Genomic DNA, 18,555 nt, shown 5'->3' with positions numbered 1-18,555 from the left:
GTGTGTGTGTATATACTCAAGTCTGACCACAGGGATATTTGTTAGGGATTGGGAGGGGGAAATGGAATGGAAAAAGAATAAATAGAAACTTGTATTACTTTTACACTGATCTAATTCAAATTCAGTCATTTCATACAAGTGCACAAAATGCATTATTCCTGTATGTGACTAGCACACATTCCATCTTTTCACAAATAGACAACTTGACTTAATATTGTTTTATTTCATATATATGTTAATACACACCATTTCAGACAGCATGAATGAGAGGTTACAGTGTACATAATTCAAATCCAAACAACAAAAGGTGTCTTCACATGCTATTCAACTCTGTTTGAACATTGTTCCAGGGCCTCCTCATGTGAAAGAATGTTCACTACTTTTTTTTACTAGGAGAAGAGAGCTGAAGACTTGGGCAGGTGGAGGGAAAGGATCCCAGCCTCCCTGCAACCCAGTGTTTGGACATTGCAAATCCAGCTTTCCAATCTAGTTCATAAATTTCAACCATCAACCCAACAGGGAGATCCAGGTAGCCCATTCAGATAGGAGGCCACTTTAGGGACAGTTTGTAGAAGAACATTGTTATTCAGCCATCACAAAGAAAAAAGCGTCTCTTTGCAAAGAAAGAAAAAAAATAAAATCTACTAATTTCCAACTGCCCAAAATATAAATCCCACAACTCACTTGCACTCAAATAATAATTGAATCAACACAAGAAGTCCTTGAGGTTTTAAACAATATTAGTGTCTAATTTTTCATTCTTAATGCCCTTTCCAGCATGTTTCAGAAAAGGAAAACGGAATGCAATGAAAGCACCAAGATTATTATAATTATCTACAATTATAACAGTCAGTTGGTCTTACTTTAGTTTAGCTACATTGTGCCTGGTCTCATGTACCTCCGATGCCTCTAGTGGAGAAAATGGAGAAATGGACAACACATGCACAAAAATGGAGGTCGCTCTCTAAATTAGAGTGGAAAGACACATCCTGGTGCTGCCAAATAAATCTCTGCTACAAAATCAGTAATACTTAAAACACTTTAAAAAAAAAAAAAAACAGCTAAACCAATAACAATATAGCTGTACAACAACTTCAATTTGCAGGCTATTGAGGGCATATTCTGTATATTTTGCCCAAAGGCAAATGTGGCCAACAACTAGTGTAATTGATCAGATTTTGGATTACTTGAGAGTAATGGAGACTTAATCAGTGATCATGTACAAGGGTAAAGGCACTATGGATGACGATGACCTATTCTGTACAAATCTGAGGTACATACCAAATACAATAATGCTTTATCATTAAACGATCACGTGCATTAATCAACTCCTCTTCACCTCAGATTTTTACATTTCCAGTGCACCTTTCATGAAGGCTATATTTCTTGTCTTAATTATACTGCAATATTCAAATGTATTCTAATAAATCTTAATTTTATTTCTCTAGTCTCTAGATATAGACTGGCTCATCTGAAAATATACTCAGTTAAAGGTCATTTAACATATAAAAACAGTCATAAGGCATTGTGCAGTTTCATGCGTAAAAGAAATTCCCTCAGGCAGTAAACAAGGTAAGTGTGCCACTAAACAATTGTATTAATTTTTTTATATATATAAAAAGTAAACAGACATGTGTCAGGGCTGGTACCCCAAAACAAGGCATGTGTATTTTCTCAGTCATCCACAAGAGGGGACTGTTTGTTTCAAACGTGGACACCTCTTGTCAATGCATTGAGGGAGGAAATTGTGTGTTACATTTTTAAATGACTACTCCTTGAGTACTGAATTCTAGCACTGTATACGGTATATACCAAAATGCACCAAATACACCAACATGAAAAAGTATTCCATGAACTAACAAATAACACTTTAGATACTTAGGAATTCATGGAATTAGAGCATTAACAAGTCCTTTTAGTAACTACACTACATATATCTTTGCTTATCCCTTTCAACCAAATCTCTCCAATCTACAAATAAACGTCTGGCTGCTTAATGAATTGTGCACTCTGACCATTTGAAAATCCAGTTCAAGACCGTATTGTTATCAGCAATCTCTTGGAAACGGTGACTGCAGAGTCTGTGCTTCCTTTAATGGTCACGATATGGTTTAAATCAGAGGATTGTCGATTACTGCTCGATTTGTGGAGAGTCTTGTAGGAAGGGGGTAAAGGAGGAACGGACTGTCCGTCCCTTTAAAGCCTGCTGGACGCGGAAGTTGTTGACCATACTTCTCTGCGCCTGCTCCTCTGCCGATGTGAACAGCAAGCTTCGAAACACTGCCAACTGAGACAAAGAGAGAAGAAAATAATGTAAGAGAAAAATAGGGGCTGTGCATGTGTCACATTAAAAAATTAGTATTTACATTGGGAGCAATCTATAGCAGGAAAGTATTGCATATGTTGAAAAAAACTAAGTGAGTGGACAGTGAAACAGAAAACAGATGTCAACAGGCAGCAAGATTAGCTTTTCCATTCCATTTCCAAGGTTACCATGTAGCAGAAGAACATAAAGTTTGAATGGCAAACAGTCTCCCAGGAGAGTCACAACAGCCAGTGTGAAAGGGGTTTCAAAGACAACATTTATGGCTTGCTTAACAAAAGTAAACGCTGGAAGAAACGTTGCTTAAATGCACAAATTAATTTTGCTTCTGCAATTTACATTTCACCATTATTTATTTGTTGATATATAACATGGACATAACTGTAACTTTTTTAATATTCTTCATTGAGGTTTTAATAAAAAATGTATATGAATGTAAGGGAAAGTGTATATTTTAAGAGCTGTAACTGGAAGCCATTTCTTTTAAGTGTTTAAATTATCCATTTGTAATGACCTTTTAGCTTTATTGCAGTTCACTTAAAGTACAAATATTCCATGTAGTATCTCAATAGAATACAATTGTGGTTCCGGAAGCAAAAATGCCATTAATTTTTTTCCATAGGGGAATTGTAACCTTATAAACCTTTAAAAACAAACCTACCGTGAGCTCTGAGGTTGTTAAAGGGATAGTTCACCCAAAAATACAAATTCTCTCAACATTTACACACCCTCATACCATCCCTGATGTGCATGACTTTCTTTCTTCTGCAGAACACAAATGAAGATTTTTAAAAGAATATTTCAGCCCTGTAGGTCAATGCAATGCAAGTGAATGGGTGCCAAAATTTTGACGCTCCAAAAAGCACATAAAGGCATCACAGAAGTAATCCGTACGACTCCAGTGTTTTAATCCATATCTTTAGAAGTGATATGATAGGTGTGGGTGAGAAACAGATCAATATTTAAGTCCTTTTTTGCTAGAAATTCTCCTCCCTGCCCAGTAGGGGGTGTATGCATGAAGAATGTGAATCACCAAAAACACAAGAAGAAGAATGTGAAAGTTAAAGTGGAGATTGAATGAGCAGGGAGGAGAATTTGTAGTAAAAAAAAAAAAAAAAAGGACTTAAATATTGATCAGTTTCTCACCTACACCTTTCATATCGATTCTGAAGACACTGATTTAACCACTGGAGTCATATGGATTAATTTATTGGACTAAAAGAGCTGAGAAATTCTTCTAAAAATCTTCATTTCAACAACTCTGAATCATTAGTTATATAATTTTCCATCATTTTTATTTAAAGTACGACATTCGCTATGTTTCATGGCATTGTAGTTCATTCCCCCATGTACACAGTCTCAGTCTTGTACCTTTTGCCTTTTTGTCCGATAATCAAAACTCTGTAATTTTGTGATTCACCTTGGAGCTGGATAGTTTGGTAACTCTTTTATTAAAAAAATTGTGAAACCCCTATGGAAAATATAAATGGCAAAAATACTTCCAGAACAAAGACAGTTGCGCTCCATTAATTTGAGGTCATAAAAACCGCATGCATGATAATTATGCAAGAACTGAAATATGTTGTTAAAATAGTTTTAAAGAAATTCATGTCACTGCTTGAAATATCATGTTAACGATTTACATAAAAATGTGAGTTTTTTTCTAGAGTATCTTATTAGAATCAGAATCTCCAAGAATATATAAAGCCAGCAAAATTAATTTCCTTTTCTCTACATTTGCTAAGGGGGAAACATTTCCCCTTAATTTCCTGTCTTACATCCCCAAACATATTAGCTTCCTACCTGATCGTGACTGACTTCAATGTGCTGTTTCATTACGATCCATGTCACTGCCTCAGTAAGAGGAGGAGTAGTCAGAGAGCCTGCGTATGTCCAATAGTCATCAATGTTCTCCGGGAGAAGACATGCAGGGTCAAACTTGGTGAACTCTACCACACTGTCCTGGATGGAAAAGAACGAAGATATTACATAATGTAAAACTGTTAACTTTTAAGAGTAATTTAAAACTAAAAATGCTTTCAAATGTGTTATGCTTACAATGTACCAAATATCTGATGATTCTTGCAACAAGATTATCTGTCATCCCTCTGTTTCCAAAACATTATGCTCTGAGGTCTCAATATAAAACTCACAAATCTTTGAAAAGTCAAGGGTCAATGTGCACTGGTGCAAAACACCATTTACATAATGCATTGTTTTGTTGTCCTTACCTTGTGTCGGACAGCAGGCAAGGCATCCACCAATTTCTGCAGACCTTCGTGCCTCTTTCCAACCTGTGAAAAGGACAAAAAAACAAAACAATCGATTGTAATGGAAACTAAGATTACAGAACAACAAGAACGGAGCATTAAATTGCATAAGTGTAATTATTAATCAATCAGCTAAAATATGTAGTAGTCTGAAGAGACAGTCAGTACCTTCAGAAAAACTCCAATAACAGCCAATCCATTGTCCTCCATTACAGCTTCTTCAAATAAACTGTACTTTTCAGAGTTCCAGTGAACAATATGGAGCTGTGAAGAAAAAGAACCCGATACATACCCATGGTGATGTCAATGCTAACACTAGGCTCTTTTCCTGTAATGCCTATTATTTGATTAAGGTTACCACAATCTTCCACCCTGTTGCACAACCATGTAACTGGGTTGAGTGTTTTTTGACATACTTTTCCCAAACTAAAATAACTTGAAACAACAACATCCATACAAATAGAAAGAACTCTATTCAATCTAGTATGATTAGATTAAACCAAAGAGAGGCACTATGCACAATGGAGGATACATTTACAGGACTGAAATCGGGGCCTTAATGCTCTCTCTCTCTCTCTCTCTCTGTCTCTCTATCACACAAATGCACACAAATCAATCCCACTCAAGGAGTGCTGAGAGCCATAACAAGGTCACATTCTCACCACCGGTAGCAAAGACAATCTTGGCATTTTGGCACAGCTAAGTGTCTCACTCACACACACCCCTCCTAAGATCTGTAACGGGTGAGATGGGTTAAATGAGAATAGTGCTTGTTCTGGGTTTGTACCACATGATCACCGAGATGACCTTTTACATTACGCAATAAAAATAGAGGGTTGTTCCTAACTGTAAAGTCACCGCCTGTCTGTGTCACATCAGAGGACAATTTCCTTTTTGTAAAAAATGACATTCAGGCTCAAGTAAGGCCAGAGACTCCTGAAAATGTGGCTTTCATTTTGCATTCTTTATTCTCAAATAAATCCAACAAATGCATTTAATTCCTTGAGAATGGGGTAAGGGTACCTCAGCAGGGTAAAGGCGGCGATCTATCGAGTGCTCTGAGCCCCAGGCGTTGTTCTCCCCCCAATGAAAATGAAACTGACACAGTCTGAACTGATCCTCCAGCGGTCCTCCCTTTAGAGCTAAAAGAGATTCATATCAGTTCACAGTTATCATGTTACGGTTTTCACAACACAGAACAGACTGTTTCTTCTTTCATTTGCAAGTTTTGCTGACATTTATCAGTTATTCCAAAAACAAACCAAAAAATGTTTACAAGTTTTATGTTACTCATGGCAACAGAACAAACCAAGTTAGACCAGATTACTACTTTGTCATTGCTTCGAAAACTAAGAAACAGTCAAATGTTTAACACTTTGCAGGCCTGATCCATCACATCCCCAAGTAATTACTAAAAAAAACAAAAACATAAAAGTTAAAGGAAATGTTCACCCTCCTGCCATCCCAGATGTGTGTATGACTTACATTTTTTTATGCATGTCATATTTACATATTTCTTTCTTCTGCAGAACACAAATGAAGATTTTTAGAAGAATATTTCAGCTCAGTAGGTCCATAAAATTCAGCTGAATGATGACCAAAACTTTGAAGCTCCAAAAAGCACATAAAGGCAGCATAAAAGTAATTCATACGACTGGTTGAATTAATGTCTTCTTAAGCGATATGATAGGTGTAGGTGAGAAACAGATACATTTTTAAGTCCTTTTTTTTTTTTTTTTTTTTTACAATAAATCTCCACTTTCACTTTCACATTTAGGGAGAAGAATTTATAGTAGGACTTAAATATTGATCTGTTTCTCACCTACAACTATCATATTACTTCAAAAGACATGGATTAATCCACTGTGTTTTTACAAAATTGTGTGGATTACTTTTTTGATGACTTTATGTGCTTTTTGGAGCTTCAAAGTTCTGGCCACCATTCACTTGCATTGTTTAGGACCAACAGAGCTGAGATATTCTTCTAAAAATCTTTGTTTCTGTTGTGTAGAAGAAAGAAAGTCATACACATCTAGGATGGCATGAGTATATGGGTGAGTAAATGATGACAAAATTCTTATTTTTGGGTGAACTGTCTCTTTAACATAATCCATTTACTATTCTCCCTTACAGATTTTAACCATAGTAACCATTGTTTCCATAAACAGCATACTAGTTACTAAGTTGCCAATTTTTTTATTATAGTAGCAATAACTGCAATAGCAATTACATTTTAGTGGAAAGTATGGTTACCATGGTAATTTTTTTTTTTAATGTCTAGTCATCTTATTCAAGACAAGAACAGGTAACTTACTGGATTTGTCGGCTGTGTCGTCGTATTCGACGAGAAAAGAGTAGCCATTGTTCCATATCTGCTGGCAGGTCCTCGGGTCATATTGCACTTTTAGGGGTTTGAGTTGTGGGTCAAAGACGCTTTTGCGCATTACAATGTCAATGGGCGATTGTCGGTCTCCACCGGGAACGGCGAGCGGCTCCTGCCACATCGGATGCACTGGAGCGAGAAAAAACGGCCAGGACAAGGAGTCAGTAAAACTGGGACTGTTTCTCTCCTAGTGAGTTGGCTATCTACAGCAACTGTCGGCATCATAGCCAACTATACTTCCGATAGTTATCATGCTATTAGGATGGCTAAAAATGCAGAAAATACGTGCATATGAAAAATAAAAACGTGATGCCAAGAATTGCTGTCTAGGAAGGCAACTCACTAGGTTGAGACACAGCCTACATCAGTTACAACAGACAGACTGAAACCACTGTGATTAAGAAACTAAGAGAAAACGCTGTGATATATTTGCAACAAAACAGCAAGAAAAAAATACACGCCTTATCAGGATAGATAGATAGATAGACAGATAGACAGTTAGATAGATACATAGTGTACTTACATTTTATGGCGCACAGCGCAGCCTCATGCATCACGTTACACATTTGTTTTACAATTAAAAGCTTAAACTCTCAATAGGAACAATGCGAAAATAAAGCAAGCCAAACCTGAGAAAAAGAGCAACTCTACCAGTGAGCTGTTTTTCTTGGTAGTCAAGGAAAAAAGTAGTCAAGGAAAAAAACTAAGCTTCCTCATGAGACTCAATGACTCATAGAAAAGAAACTGACATTAGGAATGTCAGGGCAAGAGCTGACTGAACTGTACAGGAAGACAAACAGCATTTATGAATGGGCATGCCCTTGCAACCTTTATATCACTGAGAAAACATAAGAGTTCTTTCATACTGCATGAAGGTTTGCCAATGAAGCTCTTCTGACACAATATTCAAGTTAAGATTATAGTCACATACTTTTGGGTCTACAAAAGGAATTTAACCAGAGTTAAATGTAAGCTGCCATTGAAAATGTGACCAAAAGGCCTTTCATGAGATTAAAATACTACACAAGAGCCTTTACTATAATTCCTGTGTGCTATTTATGTGGTGCAGCACTAGGAGATTAAAACTGTGCCATTTTGTGGACAGCAAACACAACATGGGTTCTAACAATAACCCTCCTATAAAAATGTCAATATGCATTTAAGGCTAGTTTTTAAATAAATGTATGATTAAAATGAATGCTTGCAATGAAATGGTTTTGGGATGTTTACTATGTTATTTTCTTTACCAATAAATTAAGCTGTCAAACCACATTCAGCAAAACATTCAATTGGGCCGAGTTTGTCAGTGCTACAGCGAGTAACCTGTCCTTATTCTAAATTTGATCGTTTTCTTTTCTTTGCGAGATGTTGTGTGCCTTTTCAAAGTGTATAAACAAATAAAATTCCAAATGACTTGCTTTATCTGCAGATATAACAATCTGGTCTTAGATAAGACAAGGTCCACACAGTAGAAATTAAAGTTATAAACAGCTACTGATTGCATGGAAAAATTATAAGCACAAGCGTGCACAACAGCAACAAGAATATTTTATATTGTATTATATTTGAGAAGGACATTACATTGTTTCACAAAAGTGTTATAGTATGTATTATACTATTTTTTCCAGAAAAACATATTTTATCCTTGGTGTTCATATCAGTTACCAGTAGTCTTATCAAGAACTATCGACAGATTACATGCTCACACTTACGTGTACACTTAAAAAATAAACGTATAAGACTTGCTTTAAAGACTTAAAGAAAGAACATGTTTTTTTTTTTTAAGAAACTTAAGAACACATACAGTCTGTCCAATATGAAATTACAGTGAGGCACATACATATATGTGAATGGGGCCAATCCGTAAACATTCAAATACTCACTGTTTTGAAGTACAGTGTAATAGTTAAAAGGACGGGCAAGGAGGAGGCAGGAACCGATTCAACAGTAAACATAAGGTTTGATGATATAAATGAGCTTAAAAACACACACAAACACACACACACACACACACACACACACACACGTTGGTGCAGCTATCATTTGAGGACTCTCCATAGACATAATGATTTTTATACTGTATGAACTATAGATTCTATCCCCTAACCCTAATCCTACCCCTAAACCTAACCCTCACAAAAAACTTTCTGCATTTTCAAAAAACAAACATAGTTTAGTATGTTTAAGCAATTTGAATTATGGGGACACTAGAAATATCCTCATAAACCACATTTATAGCATAATACCCTTGTAATTACCAGTTTGTAACCTAAAAAAAGTCCTCATAAACCACTTAAACCTGCCCACACACACGCACGCGGCCGCATGTCTCTCTCTCTCAAACTGGTGCCTCCGGCTCCCCTTTATCTCGCTCTCCCACTGATCAGCTGATTCAGCGCCGGCTGTGCACCATCACGGCCCAGCCACGCCCTCCTCCTTGTCACATATAGCTACAAGACATGATGCTTACATGATTTGTTTTTACAATTTAGTTGCCATGACAACGTAATGCCTTAAACCCTAAAACAAACATAAACATTTCAATTTAAACAATTTTACAGCTCAAATAATACACGGGTTTTAGCAAAACAGTTTCTGTACACAGGGTTGGGAGGGTTACTTTTGAAATGTATTCCACTACAGATTACAGAACACATGCTGTAAAATGTCATTTGTAACGTATTCCGTTTGATTACTCAAGGTCAGTAACGTATTCTAAATAATCTGGATTACTTCTTCAGCACTGGTAGTTTTTTTCACTTGTTTTGACTGTAAAAACTCTGCCAGTACAGTAAGACAAAATATACATGTTAAAAATACATTCTCTGAAAAACCTAAATATCTTATGCAATGTTGTTTCTAAAAGAAGATTAATCAAACTGATCTTGTTTGAAGGATTTTTAGATATTTTTACAGGAAAACAATACAAAAATTATTATCAAATATACGATGTTTGCCCTAATATCAAAGGTCTTACTACTAAAAAAGAAATTATGATCCAACATGAATTTTCTTGATAAAAAAAATATGATCGTGCCTGGTAACATGTGCATGTAAAATAGCTAGAAATAGCATTTTAGCTTAGTGTAAAGCTGACAATTTACACAAGGTTTATTTCTGTTTCTTCTGCTCCAAACTTACTCGAACTTACTTCTCTGTCTGCTCGTATGAATGTAACACATCATAAGAAAGTGTTTCACCGCTGTTCAAATGCACTTTGGATCGCATCATTTATATGTATAAATGTTTTCCATCTGAAAGGACTAAATATTAAATGAAACAAATGACAATAAAATGCAAAGTAATCTCTTCAGTAATCAAAATACTTTTTGAATGTAACTGTATTCTAATTACCAATGATTTAAATTGTTACTGTAGTGGATTACAGTTACTTATATTTTGCATTTTAAATACGTAATCCCGTTACATGTATTCCATTACTCCCCAAACCTGAATGTAAGTGCTTTTATAAAATTATAAGATTCAGATTTCTGCCTTTAAACCCTCCTAAAATTGGCCCCATTCACTTCCATTGTAAGTGCCTCACTGTAACCTCGACTTCTGCGATTTTTTTTAAGAAAAGGAGGGACGAGTCGAAATTATTTTAGTGGTAATAAACATTATGCCACACATGGTGTCGACTGAGTTTAATTTGTATTGAACACGGAATATTCCTTTAATATGCAGGGTTTCAATGAAATGTTCCGTAGAATCGTAAACATGACACTAATCTGTCCTGGGCGGGGCATGTAGAAAACAAGGAGACATGCGAAACATATAAAACACGCCCACCATGAAATGAAGGTGTTATTACATAATGCAAAACCGATACACCCAACGATACCAATCTATTGAATGATAAATAATGGATTACTAATGGTGTCCTGGCACGAAACATGCAATTATCATTTCCAATTATTTTATGTAAACATTCCTGCTTACGCAATACCCGGAAGTGTAACGAAGCGATGCAGGAAAGCGTTTCCACTGCTAAACAAAACATCCACAATGCGACTGCATAATCACCAACAGTCATAAATGAAATTACGAAATAATACTGTGGAACATGGTGCACTACTACAAGGACCACCGTCCCAAGCAAGGTTGGACAGTGGTTTTTACTCATAATCAAATAGCTTTAAAACATTCCGGTTAAAGCATAAATGTACAAACCTTGTGTCAGAGCATATTTGCTGGAGCAGGCAGACAGGTTGCATCTCCGAGCAGGTATCCAGCGCTGACACCTAATGTGTCTCACCAAATGTCTGCCAAAAATCTGCCGACCGAGAGGTGCTAAGATCGCTGTCAGTGTCACCATGATCCCTACAGCGCGTGATGTTTCGGTTTAGCACGCTTTGTAAATAACTTATATACAACCAAAAACCTAGTACGATCAAAGCTTACAATTCATCCGTGGCACGCTATGTGAAATAAAGTCCTTTGGCGTGCTCTTTTGTGCCAACAATACTCAACTCGCTCTTGCGTCCTGATTGGTGGATGAAGGCAAAAAAGTACTGGTTAACAACACCCACTAAACGACGAAAGGCAACTAGATGTTTCCAATTGTCTCGATCTTACGAAACCCGAGTAGCTTTTGTTTTGACCCGAGACAGCAGCTCGAAAGTGAAATGAGCCGTCTGTGGACAGACAGGTTTAAATATCCTACTGAAAGGGAAATAAAATGGAGAATTAAAAGTCCAGTCCACTCCACTGTGTCCAGTTGGGGTCGGGTGTCCAGCCTCAGTCCAATCAGCTTCATCCACTGAGGGGCGTTAATTATATGCAGAGGAGGGACATGAGGAGATGGGAATTATAACAAGCGTCGATAAATGCGTGTTTGGGGTTTAAGTCGTACATGGAGAAATGGATAACGGATATTGTGAGCGAAACTACATATTAAAGAGGAACACTCTGCGTTCATGTAGGCACAGACTGGTGTAAAAACAGCTCCATTGCTGCCATCTACTAATTACAGAAATGTAAGGTACTTCGCTTTTTTTTTTTTTTTAAACAAAGTTTCGTCAACTGAAGGATCACGAGTTAAAGAGACTACGTTTATTCCTCAGGCTCGCTTTCATTCCCGCCAAAAATCAAATAAGGCGCTACTCTGAAGGGTTTATGATATAAATAAAAAGATTCTGAAAGCTTTTACTGTTTTACAGATTTCAACGTCAATAACTGTGGTGAATATATTTTTGTGGGAACTATAGTTCCCAAAGTATTATTATTATTTGTAAAGGACTGTTCTGAAGCGGTGATTTTTTTTTTTTTTGCAGTGTCGAACCCACCGCTAACCGAACAAATTAATTACTGTGACCATCATTATTTGAATATTAATTAGTGTGAACTACACATTGTTAAGCCACATTACCTATACATTTATATTTATGCTTCATTTAAAAGTAACAAAAGTTTTTACATTTGTCACACGCACACAAATTTGCTGATATTGCACGAAACGGGGGGAGGGCGGGAAGCGGTGCAACGGTCAAAGACGTCAGTTAAATGCATGTTTACATAGAAAAACAGCCCAGATGGACGCAAAAACGCGTTTGGTGTAAACGGTCCAGAACCAAAAAAAAAAAAAAAAAAAAAACTGTTGGCCATCACCAGCAAAATGTGCAGGTAATGAACCAAAATTTCACTCCACGTGCCAACTAGGTATGGGTGACCGATGGACTCTGACATCTACGTGAGCAATAAGAGAAAAACAGAATGTTCTGACGTCATATATAAGCATTCCAAAGTAAACAACGAGCAATTAGGACATTGTACCCTTCCATAGACACATATTTGGGCAGCTTTCGAGTAAACAAGAGTTACATTCAGCTGCTTACTTTAGTCAGAAAATGAGGCACGGTCTTCTTTTCTACTGTGCTTGGACTGAAAAAGTAAATACAAATAATAAATTGAAAAACAAGGGTACAAACTTGTTCCAAGTGTATTTTTGTAAAAAAAAGAAAAAAGTCACAATTGTTTTTCATTGTGGTGCTAAAGCAATGCAAGATGGTATACAAGTCCACGAGTTATACAGTGACACCGTGAAAGGATTTGGTGATTTCAAATATTCTGAAGGTTGGCAGCAAAAACAAACTGCAATAAATATGGTTTTCAAAGATGATCAAATGCACTGAAATACTGAGCAATGTTCATCAGCTTTTCTTAGACACATTAAAATCAGAGGAGACACGCATTGAAAAAAATAAAAAAATAAAACAAAGTTGAAAAGCATTTTATCCTTCTGAAAAAAAAAAATCCCACCCAAGTGAAGTTCATATTTGAGCCATTTTCTGTTCCCAAAAAATCAAAAGGACAGAAAGAAAAGATGACATCCAATGAGCTTGAACCATTTTGTACAGATATATTTACATGTTTGGTAAGAGAAACCATATGAAAATACAATGGAGGAAAATCCTCTATTGGAGATGGGCGAAATTCGTATCATCGTGCTAGTCTAGAGCGATGATATCATCATCATCATCAGCTGGCTGTTGGTCAGGGCGTTTGCGCTTAGACGCAGCATCGTCTGTTTCAGTGTCATGGTGCTTCCTCTTGCGGTTACTTGCCTTTGGGGAAGCCTCCATGGTGCTTGAGGATGGTTCTTCATCAGAGTCTACAATAAGGACATCATCGTCCTCTGCAGCTGCTGTTAACATAAGAGAAAATGCATCAATTACAATGCCAACAAGGGATGACTGTTTTGTATAGTTCCTTAAAGCTGAATCATATACCTTTTTCAGATGTTAGAATACTTTTTCCTATCCCAGCTTAAAGGAATATACTGGGTTCAGTACAAGTTAAGCTCAAAAACAGCATTTGCAGTATAATGGATTACCACAAAAATAAATTTACTTCATCCCTCCTTTAAAAAAAAAAAGCCAGAAATCATGATTACAATTGAAGAGAACGGTGAGTTTAAGCACTTATGTTATTCTGTTAAAACCTGTGTATTATTTGAGTTTTAAAGTAGTTTCAATTGTTGTTTTTGTGGAATTACAGGATTTGTTGGGCTTTTTTTTTTTTTTACCAGGTAATGTTATTGCTATAAAGCTGTCAAATTGGAAATAAATTCACACAGATAAGGTTAGCAAGCTATAACACTTAAAATCATGTTAACACGCATATTGTTTACATCTTGTGGCTATACTTTTGAAACGTAATGTTTACATATTAGCCCCATTCACTTCTGTAACCCAGATTTATGCTTTTTTAAAGGAGGGGCAAGTTGAACTTATTTTTTGTGGTAATCAACATTATGCCACAAATGTTGTCAATTGACCTTAACTTGTATTGAACCCAGAATATTCCTTTAACATGCAGAGACATCTATATGCAGGGTTCCCATACTTTTTTTTACCAATTCATTTTCATAATTTCCCAGTCACGTGTTTCACGTGTCGACATAATATTTTTCCATTTAACTCTAGCACATAAACTATGTCGATATTTCAAAAATCACGAAAAACTGGTTTGGAAACACTTTTTGATGAGAAAATTGACATTAACGCAAAAATGTAGCATCACATGGCAGAATTTACCCCAATCGTTAGCCTGTGTTAATCATTACGATGGTATACATCCTTGAAAAGCAATTTATTGTACGTGATTATGGATTTATCTTAGCAGCATAGCACAGATCCGATACTGCAAACATGACACTTCCATATCATGCACATCGTCAAGTGCACGGAGAACAAATTAATGGCCACTGTTTGTGATTAATTTAATTGCGGTAGCCATCCGTTTATTTATTAAAGTTGCTTTTCCACACCATTCAAAATAATAGACAGCAGTCATGGAATTATCCCACAATACAAAAACATATTTCTGTGAACAAAGATGTTTTAAATGAAAAAATAAATACACAATACTAGGAGAAATGCATCAGTGTGTTTTTTTGGAACACTAACATTTAGCCCAGTTCTATAAAATTGTTGTTTTGCTTACTTTTGAAAAAATTCCAGCAAAATTCCCTGTATTATATTAAATAAAATTAGCCTACCAAATGAATAAAGCATTAAATAAAATAATTCATTACCAAACGAAAAAAATAATATTGTTAGGCCTATATAATTGCCCTTTCTTAACGCAAACTTAAATTAGCCTTGCCCTGTTCTGTAGATGATAAAAGTCAGCTGAATGACATTCTCAGAATGTTCTACACTTTTTTTTCCAAGACCATAAACTGTCAGAACTATTTGCCAATGCTGAGTTCACTTTCAGAAAACTAGCTTTTGAACATTTTAAAACTTTTAAATAGAGCCTGACTGATATGGGATTTTTGAGACCGATAACGATTTTAGAGAGGGAAAATTCACTGATTACCGATATGGTAATTTTAGCTAATTTTTGAGCTGGAATGAAAACAGACGTTTTCTATGTGGATTGTTCACCGATTTTGCACCGATATGATTATGCAAAGGTACTCAGAAGGCTATTTTCTTAAATATTTTTATCAAAGAATATTTGACATTATTATTATTATACATTGTCAACAAATTCTAGAAATGAACACTGAGAAAAGAACAAAAATACAATAAACAGCTAAATAAACATCAGTACTGTTTAGTATCAGTCAATTGCTGACCATTTAAATAAAGAATAAATAAAAATAAAATAAAACAACTAAATAAACATCAGTACTGTTTAGTATCAGTCAAATGCTGACCATTAAAATAAAGAATAAAAATAAAATAAAATAAATAACTAAATAAACAACAGTACTGTTTAGTATCAGTCAAATGCTGACCATTTAAATAAATAATAAAAATAAAATAAATAGCTAAATAAACATCAGGGGCCGGTTGCACCAGCTATACGTACATTACAGTTTAGCTTAGTTGTGGCATAAATGGGCACTAAGTCACAATTTACGCAATACTAAATATTTGAGCATTGCACCATTACATTTATGTAGGATGTAACCCTACGTATAAACTAAATATATACGGCAGCCTCCGATCAGGAGTAACTGATGGAATAAAAAAGTCATTTTTATGTCATTTAATGACATCAATGAGCTCATGTTTTGGTTGACAGGCATCAGTCCTTTCGACATATATGATGGCAGGGTTGCTGCAGAGTTTTTAAAATCAAATGTAAGACTTTTAATACCTTTTTAAAGACCTGAACAAATACAATTAATACAGCATCCCCATTCCAAAACAATCACAAAATAAATCATGTATCACAGACTCTTACTTAAACAGGCAGGGGCACACATTCAACACAGCCTTAACATTGCATATCAGTAAAACAGGGTAGGCTATTTGCAAGTTTAAAATATTCAAGACATAATGTTTTCCACATATATATCGGCTGTGGCTCAGGTAGTAGAGCAGGTTGTCCACTAATCGCAGGGTTCGATTCCCGGCCCACATGTCTCCACATGCCGAAGTGTCCTTGGGCAAGACACTGAACCCCAAGTTGCTACCAATGGCAGGCTAGCGCCTTGCATGGCAGCTCTGCTGTCATTGGTGTGTGAATGGGTGAATGAGACACTGTGTAAAACGCTTTGGAGAATCGCTAAGGTTAAAAAAGACACTATATAAGTGCAGACCATCACATTAAAATCGGTTGATGTACCATTATATAAATAAATACAAATTAGAGGTAGACCATATTGGATTGTGCCGATCCGATAATGTGTTGAAAGAAAGCCAGTTAGTCTGCCAATAGTTTTTTTTAAATTGGTAGCCTATTATTAAATGTTCTGTGATGGGGAGGGCTAGACAGAGGCTACAAGAGTCCAATTTAATTAAATAACAGATGCAATTTATGTGGGGGCACTTTTAAAGGCACTTTAACTTTGAAATACACCAGAAACTCTATTTTGAAATGTTTGCACTTCACTGCTTCCAGCTGCTCATTCAAACAAATAAAGGATATCAATTGTGCACTCCTACAGTATTCTACAACTTATTACAATATAAACAATTAAAACTAAACATTGTCATATTTCATCAACAGTTGATCTTTAGTGATAGCTTATCATACATTTTCAATATAGCCTAATGACTGCGAACTGCTCTGCAACAGCGGAAAACACTCACAAGCCCCCGCGTGCTTGGAGAAAATACAGTGCTGCGTTTTCACTTTGAAGGATGCAGCGCGTGCATTTATTTAATTAAATCATATTCTTTTGAATTTTGATAATCACATTAGGTCATCTCACGATTCCTGTCTTTCTGCCCCCAAATTTAAGACCTCTTTAAATAAAAATTAAGACTTTTGTTGTATCATTTAAGATATTTAAGACTTTTTATGACCTTAAATTTTGGAAAACTTAATTTAAGAATTTTTAAGGATCTGCGGGAACCCTGGATGGTGTCGGCATTTACACTCATTTACATTTACGAGAGAGAAGAAAAAAAAAATGGACTTTTAAGCGGCTCTTCAGCATGAAACCGATCTAACGGTGCCGTTTTTAGGGTGTTTCGCCTGGTGTCAAGTTTTAACACATTAAAAATATAATATATATGATATTAAAATGAATAAATGTCTATTTTTCCAGCCTGTTGTATTAGTATTTATCACCCCTCATTTATTTTAGATACAGTTCCTATATATTATTATTTACACAGGGCGAATATACTATTTATTAAATCTACTTGTATTACGCATCCTATTTTAATGTCTGGAAAATCATACTTTTAAATATTACATTTTGTAAATGCAACGACTGGAATTGTTCGGTTGAAGGGGGTACCAAACTGTGAATCCTGAACAAAACAGTTTGGTGAATACTAGGGATGTGCGAGACTAGTCAACTAAATGGTTCTGATGCTGCCAGTTGACACTGGAATTACTAGTTGGTTAATATTTCCCCCCATTAAACTGATAATCATTTTTACACATTTACGTTTGGCTTTATATTTTTACAGAGGCTGTGCTTAAATTACTGTCATATTAATGTTACATATTTTGAATAGAATTAATACAAATATTATTTAAAAAAGAGGATATCTGGAGCAGATACAGAGTTTAATTTCACCTCAGGCTGCGCGTGCTTCTTCCCTCTCTCTCTCGCGATGCACGCAGGAAAATGTCCTCTCGCTAGACAAGCAAACTCAGCAAAGTAGTAATGAAATCACTTCGGTGGTGCGGGAATCGGCTTTCCAAATGTTTTAAAGTCCCTATGAATATTTTCACATTTGAGTCTTCTTTACATCTGTGCATGCTTGTACGTTATTTTTCCGCTGAGCAGGCTTTTTCAAGCGCAGGATAAACGCCTCAGGTGAGTCAAGTCCCGACCATGTCGACGTGTTAATTTTACTCATCAAAAAATGTATGCTTTTGAGTAAGTAGCTTAGAAAATAACTGTTTTAGACTAGGTATGCCATTTTTTTAATCTGCTGATTAAGAAGGCTATTTTTCAACAAGGTGCCGACTGCATAACGGGATAAATTAGCTTTTATTCTGTGTTCACGTCATGTTTAGAATACATTAGGTTTATTGTAGACTACATCACAGGCCTATTTTTTCTATCCTATGGCCTAGAACATCGTAACTTTTTTTACATCGTAACTGTTATTGGTTAACGTTCTATACCGAACAGCTGTCATATTAGATCAATGGTT

The 18,555-nt window shown here is 35.9% G+C and overlaps 2 protein-coding genes across 4 annotated transcripts in view; both read right to left on the bottom strand.

Annotated features, from left to right (window-relative positions):
• Nucleotides 1-203: 203 nt before the first annotated feature.
• LOC127437207 (carbonic anhydrase 5B, mitochondrial-like) lies at nt 204-11,640 on the bottom strand. Of its 3 annotated transcripts, none has more exons than XM_051691991.1 (7): nt 11,150-11,640; nt 6,908-7,105; nt 5,617-5,735; nt 4,762-4,857; nt 4,555-4,617; nt 4,127-4,285; nt 204-2,287 (listed from the first exon to the last, which is right to left on the bottom strand). In XM_051691991.1, exons 1-7 carry the CDS (start codon nt 11,292-11,294, stop codon nt 2,132-2,134), a joined length of 936 nt encoding a protein of 311 aa, XP_051547951.1. In that variant the 5' UTR covers nt 11,295-11,640; the 3' UTR covers nt 204-2,131. The 3 variants fall into 3 exon arrangements, with proteins under 3 accessions (XP_051547951.1, XP_051547952.1, XP_051547953.1); XM_051691992.1 differs by lacking the exon at nt 11,150-11,640 and adding an exon at nt 7,500-10,085; XM_051691993.1 differs by lacking the exon at nt 11,150-11,640 and adding an exon at nt 7,606-10,084.
• The window catches only part of LOC127437205 (SUMO-activating enzyme subunit 2), a 19,976-nt gene continuing 12,876 nt past the window's right edge, over nt 11,456-18,555 (bottom strand). The window contains exon 17 of the mRNA XM_051691984.1: nt 11,456-13,622. Coding sequence (XP_051547944.1) covers nt 13,426-13,622 — 197 coding nt within the window. The 3' untranslated portion in view covers nt 11,456-13,425. The remainder of the gene's footprint in view (nt 13,623-18,555) is intronic.

Source organism: Myxocyprinus asiaticus, chromosome 48, assembly GCF_019703515.2.
Source record: "Myxocyprinus asiaticus isolate MX2 ecotype Aquarium Trade chromosome 48, UBuf_Myxa_2, whole genome shotgun sequence".
Classification (NCBI taxonomy): domain Eukaryota; kingdom Metazoa; phylum Chordata; class Actinopteri; order Cypriniformes; family Catostomidae; genus Myxocyprinus; species Myxocyprinus asiaticus.
The sequence above is the reverse complement of the archived record's forward strand: the minus strand, read 5'-3'. Positions and strand labels throughout refer to the sequence as shown.